Source organism: Rhinolophus ferrumequinum, chromosome 17, assembly GCF_004115265.2.
Source record: "Rhinolophus ferrumequinum isolate MPI-CBG mRhiFer1 chromosome 17, mRhiFer1_v1.p, whole genome shotgun sequence".
Classification (NCBI taxonomy): Eukaryota; Metazoa; Chordata; class Mammalia; order Chiroptera; family Rhinolophidae; genus Rhinolophus; species Rhinolophus ferrumequinum.
In genome coordinates this window covers 56,734,161-56,752,987 of record NC_046300.1, presented here as the reverse complement: position 1 = coordinate 56,752,987, position 18,827 = coordinate 56,734,161, and the positions used below count along the sequence as shown (strand labels likewise).

At 43.7% G+C, this 18,827-nt stretch overlaps 1 protein-coding gene and 1 pseudogene across 1 annotated transcript in view; one reads left to right on the top strand and one right to left on the bottom strand.

Moving 5' to 3' along the window:
* Positions 1–18,827, top strand: part of CADPS (calcium dependent secretion activator) — a 461,279-nt gene that overhangs the window by 265,911 nt on the left and 176,541 nt on the right. The window contains 1 exon segment of the mRNA XM_033131706.1: positions 11,718–11,829. Coding sequence (XP_032987597.1) covers positions 11,718–11,829 — 112 coding nt within the window.
* On the bottom strand, positions 5,794–6,735 carry LOC117036645 (developmental pluripotency-associated protein 2-like; annotated as a pseudogene).

Genomic DNA, 18,827 nt, shown 5'->3' with positions numbered 1-18,827 from the left:
TCAGGGTCACTACGGGAGGAAGTGGCACACTGGGTGTGGAACCCAGGCTGCTGGAATCCAGAGTCTCTGAATCCTGAGCTACCAGATAATGCAAACTGCCATTTAATAAGAACTTACATTGTACTCAGTGCTTCTCTCATTTAATTCAGAGACAGGCAGATAGGAAGCCCTATATGATAAATACTGTTATTGTGTCCATGTTACAGACATGAAAATTGAGACCTCAGAGGCTAATAAATTTGTCTGAGGTAATAAAGCTGTTAGATGATAGAAACAAAATAGTCTGGCTCCAAAATTCTTCCCCATGGCTTCCTCATTTGTACATGGGGGAATGACCAAAGTGATCTTCTGTGCTCCTTTCAACTCAGTCTGTTGCTATTTCGCCCAGTCGTTTTTTTCTCATTTGGCTCATACTCTTAGTGGACCTGGTCGGAACACAAAGGGGTTTGCAGTGCGTTTTATAATTCCGCTGGCCCAGGTCCCCTGACAGCTTTGGCCTAGCTGACTGCAGTGTGGGTTTTGTATACCCTGGAGCCTTCTGGGGGCTGCAGGTGTCCTAAAGCAGATTCAAGTTCTAAAGACACACTTAATCATAGTGCTTCCCGGTTGTTTATGAGACTCACAGGTTGCAATCATAATAACCAGCTCAGGTTACAAGAGCAATTCTAGGAAAAAGTCCAGTGTAGAAAATTAAATAGGAGTTGGTTGGCTGAGTCACCGAAAGAAGAAAATGAATAAATGTATTTCCAGCAACCTTTTCAGAGCTTCTATCTGTCTATCTATCTATCTATCTATCTATCTATCTATCTATCTGTCTGTCTGTCTGTCTGTCTGTCTGTCTGTCTATCTATCTATCTATCTATCTAGTCTGTCATCCAGTGAGCAGTTCATTTTCTCTAAAGGTCTTTAGAACCTGGGCATAAACAGATGATTGGGAGAAGGCAGTAGGTGCTGGAGATGCAGGAAAACGTCAGAGTAGGAGACAGCCATCATTTACAAAGACAGGGGATGTCTTCAGGCCTCGCTGTAAACTCCGCTCCGAAGAAGGCAACGCGGACATTCAAGCCATGTGACGTGCTATCATCTTTAGACTTTAGCCCTTGACAGATCCTCCTCATTTCACCCCAGACCCACCAACCCCACGACACCCAACCTCACAGTGCTGCAAACTCCCCCACCCACCCTAATCCTACACCAGCCTGTTATTTAGCCCCGGTCTTGGCTTTTCCATAGATTTACTTTTTGACCACCTATATGTGTTCTTACGTGTCAACCTCCAATGAAGAATACAATCTAAACTCTCATAGCTAAATAGGATCTTGAAATATCCAGATTCTAGTGGATTTCTGGTTTCCTGTCTGGCATGTAAAGAGCTTGGAAGTCTTGGTTCCCATCCTCACAACAAGAAAACGGCTGAACAGACTGAAAATCAGCAACTCTTCTCAGATCAGAGAATTTAGGTCGCAGGGAAAACAGCTTCCCCCCAAATTAGAAAGACAGACAGGCAGGTACAGAGGATCACTGGAGGAGAAGGCCAGCAGCAGAAATGGTGCTGGAACCATACTGGGTTCCTTTGACCCAGTACATCATGTTTTGCTTTCACCAAAAATTAGAGGTCATACTAAAAAAATAAAACAATGTAATCTGGAGAGACAGAGCAAGCATCAGAACAAGACTCAGCTGTGGCAGTGATGTTGGAATTATCAGACTGGGAATTTAAAACAACTGTGGTTAATATACTAAAGTCTCTAATAGAAAAAAAAAAGTGGACAGCATGCAAGAGCAGTTGGGTACTATGAGCAGAGAGATGGAAATTCTTAGAAAGAATCAAAAGGAAATGCTAGAAAGTAAATACTCAGGATCTTGTCTCTAGGATAAAAAAATATATTAGCCCCCATTATACAGGTAAGCAAACTGAGACTGCCAGTGGCTTGTCCCAGGTCACATAGCTAATGAGAAAATAAAGGTTGATCTCCAGTATTTGAATGACATGTTGTATGTATTATTCCCTCTGGCCTTCATTCAACAATCACTGGGCAATGAGCTAAACATTGGAATATAACAGTGAGCAAGATGAACTGGGTCCCTGCCCTTACAAAGTTTGCAGTCTAGAGTTTTCTTGATCTTCCTTTTTAACCATACAAAGAATGTAAGTCCGTAATAATCAAGTATTGCTACATTTAACTTTCAACTTCAATCTCATCTCCATGTGTGTATATGTGTGTGGGGGAATTCACGATTCAGTGGATTCATTCCTTCAGCAAATACCTATTGAACATGCCCTGTGTGGCAGGCATGTGCTAGGGGCTGTGGATATATTAATAGTAATGAAGGAAGCAGACCTAGATCCCTGCCCTTGTGGAGTTTACATTCTAGCAAGGGGAGACAAACAAACACAAATAAGGAAGTTCAGGTGATAATTGCTTCTTGGTGAAATTTTCACTGGCCACTCTATGTGAAATTTTCACTGGCCACCCACCCTTCTCCTGGCACGTTCAATCTCCCTTTTCTGATTCATTTTCCTCCATAGCTGTTTATGATATATGTAGGAGGTATGACAGATCTGGTGGGGAAGTGGATATGGGGTGAAGAGGAGAAAACAGGAATAATGTTCAGGTGGCTGCCTGTTCCTTTGACTAAGTAGGGGAAGCCTTAGAAGAACAGATGTGAGGGGAGAAAGTGAAAGCTGAGGTTTGTACACCTTTGATTTCAGATTCCTGGGGAGGCGACATTCCAGTGGAAATGTCAAACAGGCAAACAAGAGCCTTCATCTATTCACCACCCAAAAAAACCAATTTCTTCAAAGCAAACATCTCATTTATAGATAAGAGGTAGTTTAGCTTTTCTAGTACATTAGAGGCCCCAAATCACATCCTATCAATAGTTTGCAAGAGACATACTGCAGTGGCACAATTGATTCACTTGGTGTAGAATATCATGCAGTCTGCCTGAAGGGCAGGCCAAAAGGTTTTAATGCAGTATCTCCAGGCAATTATTAACTTTCCCTCTTAGCAACGGAACCAAGATATTTTCATTCCCTGACATGACTTCTCCCTTGTTAAAGCCCTCAGTGAATTTTATGAACCAAACCAATTTAACACCCAGCTCACATGAGCCATATACCTTGAATAAATGCAAATCCAGTCTTCATGGCATGAATTATGGCCTAACGCTAAGCATCACCATGGCAACTAATGACATCATCCACCAACACCAACCTGCACAAAACCCAATTCTCCAAGGGTCTTTATTTGCCTAAAGTGGGTAAGTTCTTGGCTTACTCACATTCATATTCGTAAGTATCACTCTGTTGTCAGAGGTTTGCAGTGGATGTTTACTGTCATTTTGGGAGATATATTCCCTTTGTGGCAAATGTTGTTTTTTGTTCATGAGGGGGGGTGGGAAAAATTCTAACGAAAATTACTGTGTGTATTTGATTAGCGACATTTGTTGGTAACATATGGTCTGAGGAGACTTCCGCAAATAAGAGGCTTTAAGTAGTAAACAGAGATGTGCCTGCAATGAAGCAGATGCTCTCCAAATACACAGTGGAAGGTTCTTTGCCTATAGGTTTCTCCCTCCCTCCACCCAAGCATATTTCTCTCCCTTATTTTCTCCCCAGATCAAAGTGTTCACTTTCAAAGCAGAGACACGGTGGAATAGGTTTGGAGAAATGATGTGCTGTGACTTTAAAAGTCCTCTCCAGCCCCCCAATATATGAATTATCTGCTGCTCATGTTTATTGTTTCATATTAATAATGATGTATATGACTAAGTGATTCAGCCAGCTCCAGTGGATTGGGAAGCAGCATTTGGGCACCATGTGTCTGAAATGCTGTGATCCACAATCCCAATTTTTCCACTACACCACGAGTGTTGGAAAGAGCTCCATGAAGAATTTAGAGCAGCAGATTGGATAACCCTGGAGGGAGCTATCCTTGTAAGTGTATGTTTACAGTTCATCTTTATGGATGCGCTCAGTGAGCATACTTCTAATCTGCTAATGAAAATAAAACTATTCCCATTAGACTGCGCCAGCGCTTGAACTGTGTATAGCAGGGGTCAGTAAACTTTTTCTGTAAAGGACCAGAGAATAAATATTTTAGGATTTTTGGCCAGATGGTCTCTGTTGTAACTATTCAACTCTGCCTTTGAAGCACAAAAGCAGCTTAGGCGACATGTAAACAAATGAGTGTAGCCGTGTTCTAATAAAACTTTATTTATGGATGCTACATATTAATTTCATACAGCTTTCATGTGTCATGAAATGTTATTTTCCTTTTGGTTATTTTCAGCTATTTAAAAATGTAAAAACTATTCTTAGCTCATGAGCTGTACATAAGCAGGTTGTCAGCCGGACTTGGCCCAGGGGCCACATAGTTTACTAACCCCTGGTCTATAATCCGGAACTGAAGGATATATTTTGGGGGCTTTCTGTGTACTGGGTGTTGAGTTGAGCGCAGTACATACAATAGCTTATCTCCTACTTATCCTCCCATGGACCCTCTGGGGTCAGCACTGTTCTTATCCCCAATTTATAAATGGGAAAGTCAAGGCTCAAACTCACACCTAATCACTGCGATCATTTCTGCACTTGCCATCTCCCCAAGTAGACTATCGTATCCATAAGGGCAGTGCTGGTATCTCATTCACCTTTGGAACCATAGCAACACCTAACAGTGATTTGCACATGGCAGACATTCAAGAAGTGTTTTCTGAATGAAGGGAGAAGTGGAGGGTTAATTAGAGTCAGGATCCCTAAGAAGTGAAGTCAGGGCTGCATCTGATGCGTGTAGGTTATGGTGGTGCGTGCAGGGCATAGTGCGAGGAAGTCAGCTGCCTGGGCTCTTCATCTCTTAATTCCCCACCAGGTACCTGGTTTGGATAGGACACACGTGTCTCAATACACGTGTCTTCATATTTGGAGGCGCCACTGTGGGTGATGGCATTTCTGTAGTCGGTGCTTGTGTGCTTATGGCTAAAAAGACCGAAAGTAACGATGATAGTTTCTTTTATAAGTTGGTGGCACTTTCCAGCTCTCTACCTGTTGGCATCTGCACTGCTTCCAGCCCGTGGCTGCATTGGCTAACCTCTCCTTGACCTTCCAGGACCTAAGCCTTGTCCCTCAGTGCTGTCCTTGCTGCTGTGTAGCTGGGTCTCCCCTGTGTGCTGCCAGCCGCTGTGTGCTCTTCCGAGAGCTAATGTACTCTTAAAAAACATGTAATCCTCAAGGAGATAAAGACCTCAGTTTGGTTTCAAGGTGGCTGTCATACCCTTGGTATCTCACGTGTCACATCTCTCCAGAATCCCCTGATTTTGGTGCCATGGTTATTCTGAATTTGACATTAAACAATTAGTTATTGTGTGCCAGGCCCAGTGCTGAGTGTAGGAGATTTTAAAAAGTCATGTTATGTTTCCTGTCCCTGAGGTGTTCACCATCCAAAGAGAGAGCCAGAAACACATGCAGGAACACATGCAGACTACACTGTCATGAGTTCCTGAGAGGCCCTAAAGCTCTGCCGTTTAACGCATGGGCTTTGGGCTCAGAAACTTGGAGATTGACGTCCAGCTCTGTGATAGCCTGAAACGCTGGCCCAGTGACTTACCCTCTCCTCGTCCTAGTTGCTCTGTCTACAAAGGGGGGATAATAAGAGAATCTACCTCAGAGAGCTCTCAGAAGGATTAAATGAGACAATCCATGAAAAGCACTTGGCCCACGTCCTGGCAAATCATAAGCACTCGATAACTGGTGACTACTTTTAACATTTTTTTTTTTTCTGTGAGCTATCTATCCACCGTTTATTCTTTATTAAGACATGGCCAATCCAAAAGGAATGATATGATTGTGTTCAAACCAGGTTGCTTCTACTTCTTCATTGTAGTTAATCTTTCCATCATCCTCTTATTCCTCTTAACACAATCGGGGCATAACATATTATCTTCTAGGTCTGGGTATGGGAAAGTGCAGGCCGGCAACAGGAAGAGAGAGATCATCTTCTTGGGAGGGTCAGGCACCCACGCCTGACCTGCATAGAACTGCAGGCGAACCCAACCCTCTCTGTCTGCCAAGAGAGGTCTGCCGTGGACCACACACCACCTGACACCAGACGTTTGCAGCAGAAAGTTCTCAGCAGAAGCAGGAATGGGACATGAATTCATAGCCTTAGGTTGAACGGCTCTTGCAGCAAGTCTTGCCCGTGCTGCCAACATGGCTTCCTGAGCTGAAGTTATCACTTCAACGCTGTTGGTCATTTGCTCTCTCTCACTCATCTTACAACTTTTCTTACTCCTTGCTTTCTTGGTCACCATCTTGCATTTCTTTGAACTTGACTCCTGTAGTATTTCAGGAATGTTTTGTTTTTCTTCAGAGTATGCATGTTCCTTGAGCCTCAGATAAACGTCTATTTTCTTGCCATCAGTACTCAAATTAAATTGTTGGCACCAGTTCCGCAAAGTGTCCCAACGCACTTTATTAATTGAAGGCAAAATGGTCGGCAAGGGGAGCATTGGTTTTGGACAAGCTTTGAACTATTCACTCGTTTGAGGAAGATAAACTTCATCATCTGTCCTAGGAAGCTTCAGGTTGTCTTCTGAGATTGAAGAAATGCTTGGTTCCATTTCACATTCTTCATTAGGTTCCTCACTAACTGGAACCAATGTGAGAATCAAACTTTCTTCCTCTAATTCAACCTTAAAGTAATCCTTTTCACTGCTATCAAAATTTGAATTTGCCATTCCCAGGAACACTCAGAGAACAGCAAAGCCAGCACAGTTAAGGATACCTGCAGTTTACTCCTTTTCTACTTTTAACATTTTTGTGAGCTAGCCGTACAGTGTGAGTACAGTGGTAGAGAAGATGGGATCGCAGGAGAGGGACCCATCACCCATTGTTCTTTACCTACCTGTTTGTGTTCAGAGAGAAGTTAGTCATCCCCTTCAAAGTGTAATTTTATTTCAGTTCTAGGAAACTTTTAAGAAGAGGTGTTCCCCTTAATAGCCACAGTCAATGCACAGCAAAGGAAAAGAAATGAGCAGAGAAGAAGGCAGCAATGAGAAATAGATTCACTAATTGACCTGTGGCCCCACCAAAAGGCCAAGGATTTTCATGCTTCCTCCACTGACTAATTTGTCTGTAGAGTATGTCGCACTCTGTGAAGAATATTGACCATGTGAAATAAATCCAAACTGAGAAGCCAGAGTATCCCAGAGTCCCATCGGTCTTGACACAGAATTCTCCCTTGGCGTTACAAGTGTAGCTGATGTTAACTGGATCAGGACACAGAAGAGTCAGTCGCTGGAATGTGTGAGGGAGGCGATATGGCCGCATGGATAAGAGTTTGGGTTGTGGAGTCCACCTGCCATTTGCTTCCTGCGTGTGACCCTGGATATGTTACTAACCTCTCTGAGCCTCAGTTTTCTCGTCTGTAACTATGGAGATGTACCTGTAAGCACTTCACAGGATGGTCAAAATGGCTTAAAAAAATAAAATGCATGTATGACTGGATGACATTTTTGAGATAGGAATTTGTGCCTTGCACATAGTAATCTTTGAGTAAATATTAACTGTTTCTATTATGAATATAGGTCTCTCTGTGGCTGAAAAAAAGACAAAGAGGGTACATCTTCATGCCTTTTTTTCCCAAAGGGGAGATGAGCAGGGAAAGGTACTGATCAGTAAACCTCCTTGGGACCCCTAAGAGTAGGATGCATTGACCAAAAGAAGCCAGGAGTGGTTTTCACAGAGTCCAATGACTAGCGAGGCTCAAAGGTTTCACGTCAAAACCAGTGGCAGCCAACCTCAGCTGCATGGTCCATCCTCAATCCAGGCTCCACAGACCGGGGTGGCATTGGACTCAGAGCCTGATTCATGGGCTTGTGGTCAACCCACGCTGCTGCACAGGGCCCCCCCTCAGACAGGACTATGTGGGGCGTAAAGCCCTGCTGTTGCCGCCTTTTCTTTTTTTTTTTAAATATCTTAACCTGCTCTCAGAAATCTCATGTTTACTTTGTTTGTTTGTTTGTTTTGTTTTATTGAGGAATATTGGGGAACAGTGTGTTTCTCCAGGGCCCATCAGCTCCAAGTCGTTGTCCTTCAATCTAGTTGTGGAAGACACAGCTCAGCTCCAAGTCCAGTCACCATTTTCAATCTTTAGTTGCAGAGGGCGCAGCCCACCATCCCATGTGGGAATTGAACCGGCAACCTTGTTGTGGAGAGCTCGCGTTCTAACCAGCTAAGTCATCTGGCCGCCCCTCCAGAAGCTCAGCAGCAGCTTGTTGTCTTCAGTCTAGTTGTGGAGGGCACAGCTCTAACCAACTGAGCCATCCGGCCACCCCTGCCGTTGCCATCTTGAAATTCTTAATAATTTTATCTTTGAACTTGTGTCCATAAGTACAGTCTGTTGGAACAATGGAGCATGCATTTGAGCAGAGGAAATACTTAAAGAAAGAAAAATGCTTTCTATTTTGGAACCATGAATGGTACTTTTTTTGTGCTTTTTGAACAAGGAGCCCCACATTTTCATTTTGCACTGTGCCCTGAAAAAAGCATGGCACTCCAGTCCTGATTAGACTGGAGACTTTCCCTTTTTGCTGGCTCCGCTGGGCCAGGTTACCATTTTGAAAGCTGATGTATAAATTGGGATTCAGTAATGACCTAACAACATGAGGTGAGCCAAAGGTCATGGTAGGAAGCCAAAAGCACAGCTGCAGTCCTGGTGGAAAGGAAAAGCAACTCAGTGTCCAAATATACAGCGTTTGTCAGGGCGGCCTCCAGCAGCTTGAGTTCCATCCAGCTGACCGGGTCTTGGAGGTCTTTTCCTGGCCCACAGTCTGAGTCAAACTGAATGCCTTATGAGCTGAGCATCTCTGGGTAGCAGCAGGGTTTCAGGCAGCCTGGGTCAGTGCCTGCTGAGCAGGCCACAAAATCCCTACACACCACATCCAAGGACGGTATCATGGGGATACGGTGTGGGGGACAACCAGAGCCCTGGGACAAGTCCTCTTTGTGGCATAGAGTAAAAACATCTCGTTCCAGAACGCTTGGTTTCTAGCAGGAATCGTCCTCATCTCCATGAGCAGGCATAAATGCCCAGAGGGATTCATAGAACAATTAATCATAAATAATGAATTAATGCTCATGTTTTTTGCCAATCACTAATAGTGTGTGTTATTGATAATCATAACAACATTAGAACTGAGAGCTGTAAAGTAAGAGTTAAGAGATTTGGGTTCCAGCCCTACTTGGTTGCAATTTACTGGCATAAAATAGGCGAGATCTTGAGTTTCTTCTCAGTTTTCTCATCTGTGAAATGGGGATGACAATAACTGTTTTACTACTTACCTTGTGTGGTAGCAAGGCCAATGTCTGTCTTGCTTGCCCAGCACAGGGTCAGACTTAGTAGGTGCTTAATAGGTATGTATTGAATAGATAACACAAAATATGAGTGATTGTCACTGTTACTAGGATACATCTTACATACCCTTATTTGGGGAAAGGAAAGCAGCCAAAATCTGTTGGATTTTCATGTTGTCCCAAGCCTGCTACTGCTCGCTCTATGAAATGAGGTTATTTTATAGCTGAGCAAACCGAGATACAGGGACACTAATTCACTTGCCTCAAGTCCTGAAGTTTGTAAGTGACTAGCCAGCATTTGAACTAAGCATATCTAGTCAAACTCTACGCCTTGTCACGTCACCTTTGCTAGGACAAAGAGTCCCCTATCTTAGGGGCTTGCTGCAATTGTCGGTGACCAAAATTAGGAACTTCCAGCTATACATCTCACATTTTGCCGTTGTGTTTGGAACCTGTAGCTTCTCGTTCTGTGTCACATCCTCTTCCACGTCCTCTCCGTTTCTCCATTTTGACTGTTATGCTTCCTCATGATTCTCACACACACAGATCCCCATGGGTCTGGGTCTCCATTGTTCTGGTGCTCTCTTGTCAGCTCTCTCTAGATCCCTCATGTCTTTGAGCTTGAGTGCAACAGTGAGATTAGAAGTCAGATTTCCATCATTTAGAAAGGAAGGAAGGAAGGAAGGAAGGAAGGAAGGAAGGAAGGAAGGAAGGAAGGAAGGAAGGAAGGAAGGAAGGAAGGAAAGAAAGAAAGAAAGAAAGAAGAAGAAAGAAAGAAAGAAAGAAAGAAAGAAAAGAAAGAAAGAAAGAAGAAAGAAAGACAACCAACCAGTGAACAGAGTAAAATATTTAAGCCTGCTATTAGTCAAAGAAATGCCCATGAGAATGAAAATGACAATGACAAAATAGGCCAGAAGAAAAAGTGAATAAGGACACCCCATGTGGGTAAGAAGTCCTTGAGACTGATTTGCACTCTCATTCCCAGTGGTGGGAGGACAGTCCCACCTTTACGGAAATCATTTTGGGAATAGATGTCCCAAGTCTTGGAAGTATCCACTGATGAACGGCAAAGTTACATCTACTCCTGTTTCCTAGTTTTGTAAAAGAACATATATATTTGGCATCATTGTTTATTCAACAAATACTTATTGTGTCTTCTATGTGCTAAGCACTGTGTTAAGTACTAGGTATGTGATATAAACAAAACAGTCTCTGTGTTCATGGAGCTTACAGAATAATAGGGCTTCACCTATTTAAAAAAATCATACAGATCAATAACAAAAATGCTAGGATGGAAAATGAATATGTTCAAGAGAGTTTAACATTGGAACCAAATTTACACTGGGAGATGTACTCAAGGACCATGTTCTCTGGGATTGTGGTGTATAAGCTGAGCCCATAAGAAGTAGCCACGTGAGAAGTAGGGTAGGAAGAAGCATTGCCAACAGAGGAAACCAGAAACGTGCAGGCAACAGCTCAGAAGTGGCAAGCCAGGAGGCCCATGACACTGGAGCGGAGGAATGGGTGGCCGTGCCCAGGGGTCCGGGTTGCATCCTGAGTACAATGGAGCAGGTGCCGTGGGAGGGTTTAGGGCAGGGGCTCAATGCAATCCACTCGACACTTCCAGACGATCACACTGATTTCAGGTTCAGAGTGGAAGGAGATAGCCCTGTAAAAACAATGAGTGAATGAAGAGACCACACGTGAGGGGCCCTCAGGGGCTCATGTCAGCCCGGCCTGCCCCTCTACCCAGATGCTAAGTGAGCCCGGCTTTCCTCTGGGACAAGCTACGATTCAGACTCCCCCAGACCATGAGGGGTAAGGACATATACCACATCACTCCTTCTACCTTTCGTGACAAGGCTGAGCTCCATCCATCCTTCTGTTCAACTCATTTTTGAATGCCAGCGGAGCTCCTTGCCTCTGCACTGCTACTGAAGTCTCATTGTAAAGTCAGGTGTTGACTTGGACCAAATAAAGCCCCATGTCAAAATCTAGAACTGCAGCTTCCATGAACTAGGGATTCCAAGGAGGCAAGGCAATACTAATGTTTAAGTGGGTATAGTTTATAGGTATAGCAAGTGCACGGGGGAGAGTTCTTGCTTTCATGCTAAATTCCCCATGATTCCTTCCTGGTGCTCTGTGTAGACCCAGTGGCAACTTTCTGAGCATCTGTCTTGCATTTGCCTAACAAGTTAATTAACACTTTTTGTCACTCTGGCAGCTTTGGAGGAGAGGAGAGAAGGATGTGACAGCCAGCGCTGCCTCGGATTAACCCTGCATCCACCCAACTTGCAAGAAGGCAGCTGAGTTCTGCGCTGTCGAGTCAGAGTCTCCACACTGACCTCTCTGATTCTGTCCACAGCTGGGGCACCCAGGGTGACTTCTCCACGACCCACGCACTGCCTGCTGTGAAGGTGAAGCTGTTCACAGAAAGCACAGGCGTCCTGGCCTTGGAGGACAAGGAGCTCGGACGGGTAAGCGCTCCGCATCACAAGGGGTATCCATCACAAGGTGCTCCAAAGAGTGGGTGTCCCCGCTGCCAAGAGACAGCATTGCCACGTGCCAGAAGACCTGGCTTTGCGATCTGAATCCCAGGCTCCACTCTACATTGACTTTCCGACTTCTCCAAGCCTCAGCTTCCCCTCTTCAAACAGGGTTACCAATAGTGCACACAGCAGAAGATAGAGCAGGCGTCCTCAAACCAGCAAACCCAAACACACGTTACAGCAAAGGGTAGCCGTGCCCTTTACTATCCTGAAGTGGAATTCTTAGGTCATTTAACAAACCGACCCATCTAACCGTTTCAAAATCAACATGACATAATATAAAGGAGAAATAAAAGGAAATTAATTAATAATAAGATAATTTCAAAATGTAAACATTTAGGCACAACCTAACTAGCTAGAAGACCTAAACTGAAGGAGGGGTGTTTTGCTGTCTCCCGTGTGGAGAATCGCTGTGAACGTGACAGCTACAAAATCCACTTGAGGTTGGTGACTCAAAAGCCTGAGTACCAGTAAACTGATTTCTTGAATCAGTAAACAAGTCTTGGTAACAAAATTTCCTTGGTTTTCCTGGAAAAGTGCCAAAAATACTTTGAGTGTGTGTGTGTGTGAAAAAGATTTAAGATCTAGACTCAGTTAATTATAAACGGGTTTTTCTGCCTCCATTCATATCCAGTGGGAACATTCAAAAGTCAGGTGGGATGCAGGACAATTCCTCATTGAAGAGGAACATCTCACTCCTTGTGGGATGTTTAGTGTCCCTCCGCCCTCCCCATTAACACCAACCAAGCCTAACACCAGTTATTTCCCCAACCCCGCCAAAAAAGTCCCCCTAATTTTTGAAACATCGTAAGGGGTGATACGGATCCCTTGGAGTATCACTGAGAGAATAAAGACATTCCTTCTTGCGACTTGGCTACTGACACTGCACCAAACAGCCAGTAGTATTTTCAGAATGTAAGTTGAACTTGTCCTTTGCCAGCTTGAAATGCTTCCCTCACCTCACACTGCTTATAATAAAATCTGAACTCTGTAGCGCAGCCTACAAAGATTCGGGTGGTCTGGCTTCTGCCCACCGCCTCAGCCCATTTGCTACCACCTTTCCCCGCATCCACATGCTTCAGCATCCTTAGCCAAATTTCAGTCCTTCAAATAAACCAAATTCTTTCCTCCCTCAGGGGAACTTCTCTCTGCCTGGAGCGCTCTCCCCACCTCCCAACTCTTTGAAAGGCTCCCTTCTTCTCTTTATAAATGCACCCTCCTCGACTGTCCTCCTTGGAGAGCCTTTGTGGATTGTCTGTCCTTCTTCATTTGTTACCTCAGCCCCCAGCTCACACAGAACTTAACACCAATGAGAGAAACAGGAAGAATTTACAGAAATTGTGGCCTCCGTCTTCTCCACCAAACTGTAAAGCTCCATGGGGAGAGAAACTTAAACTATTTTGTTGGCCACCCTATACCCAGAACCCAGCATATAGACGCTCAATAAATTTCATTTCATACTGGTTGAATGCATAATCTCTTCTGTAAGTTGTGTAATTTTTAGCCAGGGTGTTTAACCTCTCTGGGCCTCTGATATTTCATCTAGAGAATAATAAGAGAATACTCCAACACAAGCACACAGACACACACGTAACAACGCCAGCAAGAACACATTAACTGTGCTTCCTTTTCTCTTCCTTTGTGTTTTCAATTCCTTGTTCTGGCTTTCATTGATAGAACTGACCTGGAATCATATTACTAGGACCTACGTCACAGATGGAAGTAAAACAAAAAGTAAACAAGGCTAATAGTAAATAGAGTGCCTCCCCCAACCCCCCCAAAAAAGGAGGAAGATGAAAGAAAAGAAGAGGTTTAGTTGCTTTATTTGAGAAATGACAGATATTCATTTCTACCTCTAGGGAAAGAGAGACACACAGAGAGTAGGGAAGTAGCCCGACTTTTCTTTTTCTTCAAACTTTTTTTTCCGTGAAGGATCTTGTCAAGAATCATGAGTCTCAGAGACCTAGGACATTAATGTTAGAAGACAGAAGTCCAGGAACGCTCAACCTGGGTCTTTGGAGGGCTCCGTGGGACCCAGGAGCCCCTTGAAATTGTTTGCAGTTTGGGGGGTGGGGGTTGAATGTGTGCATTGTTTTGGATATGTGCATTTTGCTAGTTCAAAGCATTCACGAGCTTCTCAAAGCTGTTCCCACTCAGAGAAGTTGAAACCACAGGGCTAGTCCAACCCTTTCATTTTATAGATGAGAAAACTGATCCCTGAGGAATGGGAATTTTCCCAGAACCACCTGATTAGTTGGCACCTATGCACTGTTGTACACTTACCATTGGCCAGGCCACTGTCCTAAGGACTTTCTGTGCAGCCCCTCCTTGCGTCTTCACCATAACCCTAATGACGCAGCTACAGTAATGACTCCTCGTGTCCAGATGAGCACACTGGGTCCAGAGGAGGTAAGTAATTTAGCAGGAACGATGCCTCATCTTCAGGGCCATTTTTACTACACAACATTGTCCTATGTAAAAATAAAACCCTCGGTTCTGCTATTGTGGTGAAAGCAACAAGCTTGCCACAGCCCCCACACAGCCATTCATTTCTTGATAAATCATTCTCTCCTCCAGCCCCATTATGCATTTCTACTTCCTTCCTGTCAAAGAAACTTTCCACCAATTAGTGTGTAGCTGGCCTGCCTGGCCCTTGTGCCGGTTGGGGCGCCCTCTGCTGGCAGCATCTCTGTAGGCAGCTGGCTGATCACTCCAGGTCTTTTTTAAAATGGAGCCATTCCTTAGACTCCTAAGGAAGTGTTTTTCTATGCTGTAATTCTCCCCAAGCTTAGCGGAACACAGCCACTTTAGAAATCCCAGTGCTGCATTCATTCATTCAACAATATTTAATTTGTTCCATTTTTACTATGTTTCATATTTATTAACATTCATAATTAAAAAAATAATTCATGTACGCTGTTAAAAATTAAAATTGGGTATACAGTAAAACTAACGATCCCTCCCACCTCACCCCAATATCCTTTCCCAGAGATAAACCTTGTTTTCAATTTATTGTATATTATTCCACAAATATTCTGTGCATGTACAAGCATATGTGTATATATCCCTCTTTAAAATAAAAGGAAGAGCGCACGATTGGAAGTTACTGTATACATATTGCTCTGCACTTTGCTTGAACTATCATAGTATTTGGCGATTATTCCATATCAGCCCATATTGACTTTCCTTCTGTTTTCATAGCTGCATAGTATTCCATTATGTGGATCCACCGTAATTTATTTGAATTGTTTCCAGTCTTTGGTTATATAAGCAATACTTCAGTAAATAACCTTGAATTTATTCCTTTGAACATGTACGTGTGTGTGTGTGTGTGTGTGTATGTGTATACATATATATGATACATTTCAAAAAATGTTTTGCTGAATGAAATGTGAATTTTGATAGATATTGCCAAATTATCCCTAAAGAGTATACACCAATTTACACTTCCACAAAAGACATGAGCATGAATATTTCCCCACACCCTTGCCAACACTGCAATATTATCACATTTTTATGTGTTGAATGTGGTTATGAGCCCACTGTGTCCTATCATTTGTGCTATGCACAAACAAGAATGACAGGTGAAAATTCCTAATCTCAAAAAACTTGAAGGATATAGACATAAAAATTAGACCTCATAGTGCAGTGTGGTAAGTGCTCGAAAGGACACCTGGGGAACACAGAGCAAGGGGACATACTCCAGCCTGGGGGTGTGGAGGAGGATGCCTTCCCCAGGGGCCACAAAGAGGTAGGGAGAGATATATAGGCTAAGTCTTGCGGGGGAAAGGCTCGGGGTAAAGCAGTCCCCCAAAAGGACCTGCCTGCATGTCCAGGTAACTAAAGACGCGGAGGCTGGCTGGCGTGTAACTTACTGCATGGGGTGGGTTGTGTTCCCACATCAGCACCGCCACATCAAAGCACAGCACACATGGGCCTCGGCTGAGATGACGAAGTGCTTGATTAGCAGCCTGGAATGTCCAGATGAGGTGTCTGGACTGCTCGGGCTTATGTGCACCCAGGAGGACCCCTAATAATTCAGCAAGGCTGACACATACAAAGGAGTTGTCGACCCGTCGGGCGCACGGCAGGCTGGGGATGGAGATGGAGTAGAACTGCAGTGACCTCATCTCTCCATCCACCCTGAGAGGAGGTCTCCCCAGGGAGCCACCACATGGGGGAAGAAGTCTTTGTAGCGAGGCCAGTAACAAGCGGAGGCCATTTGCATTGGCAAGCGGACACCATATTGCCAGTGGGAAACACGCCCAGAGCCCATATGGTGGGAGGCCTGTTAACAAGCTGCGGGTGCCCAGATCGCTGCTCGCACTTCTTTTGCCAAATGGGCAGGAGCAGGAGGCCAGGGCCTTGCATGCTGCTGTTCCCGCCCTGGCTGGGATTTCTCCTATCAGCCTCCCCCCTTCCTTGCTTCCCAGCATGTCACTTCTTAGGCCACACTAGCTCAGGAGAGAGGGTCAGCTTCACTGGGATCAGCAGCCCTCCTCTCCATGTCCCAAAGGCTGGGTGGGGTCTCAGGATATGGAGCATGACATAGCGTGACCTAAAGGACAAGTGGTCTCTTGAGGGAAGGGAGAGGTCTCCACCTCCTAATGGCACCCTGGCTTACTCGTTTACTCCCAGCGTCCTGCAGTATATCACAGTTAGCTAGCACCAGTTAAGTGAATTGACACACTTTGTGATAGAATTTTAACTAAATTAACCCTCACGAAATGAACAAGTGGCCTAAAAAAGGTTACTACAGAAAGGCTATGATTTGAAGATAGTACTAGTATTGTAAGCCTGACAACCAACACGAAAATGGTGGAGCTGACACCAGGCCAGCAAGAGTTCTGTCATCTACATGATGAGACAAAAACAGTGCTGATGTAGTCACACAGAGTCAGATGGCAGTTAAGACTTTATGAACTTATTTATAAGACACTTTGAACTACAGATTTACATCCAGTATCGTTAACAATTACACTTGCCCTAAATACATGTATGGTACCTTAAAATATAGCTAATAATAGAATAATATGGCTGTTACAATTTGCAAGGTATTTAAAAATACAGTTTTTTGTCTTTAGCCCATCTTTTAAGACTTCTGTATTTGTGCATGTGTTATGATACATGTCATAATGTAATATAGTAATACAAAGTAAGCATATGTAATGTAAAATATATATGGATATATATTTTTTACTGATATTTATATGTAGGCATACCTGGTTTGTTTGCGCTTCACAGATATTGCATTTTTTTCCAAGTTTAAGGTTTCTGGCAACCCTGTATCAAGTCTATTGGCACCATTTTTCCAACAGGCTCAGAAGATGGTTAGCATTTTTTAGCAACAAAGGGTTTTTTAATTAGGGTACATATATTACACATAATGCTATTACATACTTAATAGATTACAGTATAGTATAAACATAACTTTTAGATATACTGGGAAACCAGAAGCTTTGTGTGGCTCATTTTATTGTGATATTTGCTGTATTGCAGTATTCTGGAACTGAACCCTTGATATCTCCAAGATACGCCTGTATTTATATTGATATATTTTTATATTAATAGTGATATAGTTATAGATATTGGGCTAATTGCTCAAAAATATTTTGCTGACGTAGGACAAAATCAAAAAATCTTTGGCAGTCTCTGGTCTGAAATATCAGGCCTTATATTTCAATCATGTCATAAGATATTAAGAAGAGTCTAATTTTGTCTTTAGCAAAAAATATATAAATTTTCTTTCGTCAGAGCGAGGGAATTTAATAAAATAAAGAAAAGTTCAGGCCTGGCGTCAGAAGGAGTGAAAAATCAGCGCAAGCGAGGCCTATGAAAGTGGGCTGATTTTGCTTTTCTGCCTCGGTCCCCAACTCTTCTCAGAGTCCTTGATCCGCAGTCACCCAGAAGCCGTATGTCTCTGCCCTCCAAGTACAGGCCAAGTTTGTGTGATGGCAGTGGAGCTGACACAGCATCTGGAAGGCCATGTCCACCCCTGAGACTTTGAGGCCCCACCCCCTCCATAGGTAAAAGAAGCTCAGGAAAAGAGCCGGACTTCCTTGCACCTGGAGAAAATAGAAGCTTTGAAAACAGATCCAAAGCAACATGCAACAAACCAGGGCACGCTGCCATCGCAGAAGCAAATCTTAGCAAGCCCAGCTTTTGTTGTGCCTATATTTAGCTCACGTTCCCTTAGTTCAGGGGATCTTCCAGACACTTCACTCCTCCCCAAGTGCACGTTCCCCAGATCCCATGGGGCTCCTGAGAACTCTTTTATCGAAATGCAGAAGTGGATTTACTGAGTTATTACCTTCTTGTTCCACTCACAGCATCTGAGGCAATGAGAGCTGAGGCAGAAGTCCCGAATCAGAGCTCCATCTCTGAAGCACACTGGGGATAGGCTTTCTCTAAGAGCTAATCCTCCTTCGAGCGGTGTGTGCTTTCTTCCGGGCCTAGACAGAGTTGGGTGTTGTGTTATAAGATGAAAAGTACAGGTGAAATCGGGTTGAAATGTGTGACTGTCATCAAGCCCCTTCTCTTCTCTAAATGTCACATTTCTTATCCATCAAATAAGGTCCCTTCCACCTCCCCCCTGTAGCCTCTGAGGACTTTCTCCTCTTGGAAGGAATCCTAAAGAATGGAAAGAGTGGACTAGAAGTGCTCTCTCTAACATGTAGGGATATTTCTTCCTTTCATACGTCCATCTTTTTCTTTTTCCTTTATTTCTTTTTTTTTCTTTCTTTTTTTTTTTTTTTTTTTGCATGTATCCATCTTTTTATATGAAGAGAATAATGAGTGGAGAACATTCTCTGTTCTGGGTTGCTTTAGTACTTTGGACTTGGGAAACATACAAAAACAGGATCACAGAAATCATGATTCTTACTTTTACAGAGTTAGCCAGGTAGAGAAAGAGGAGAGCAAGACAG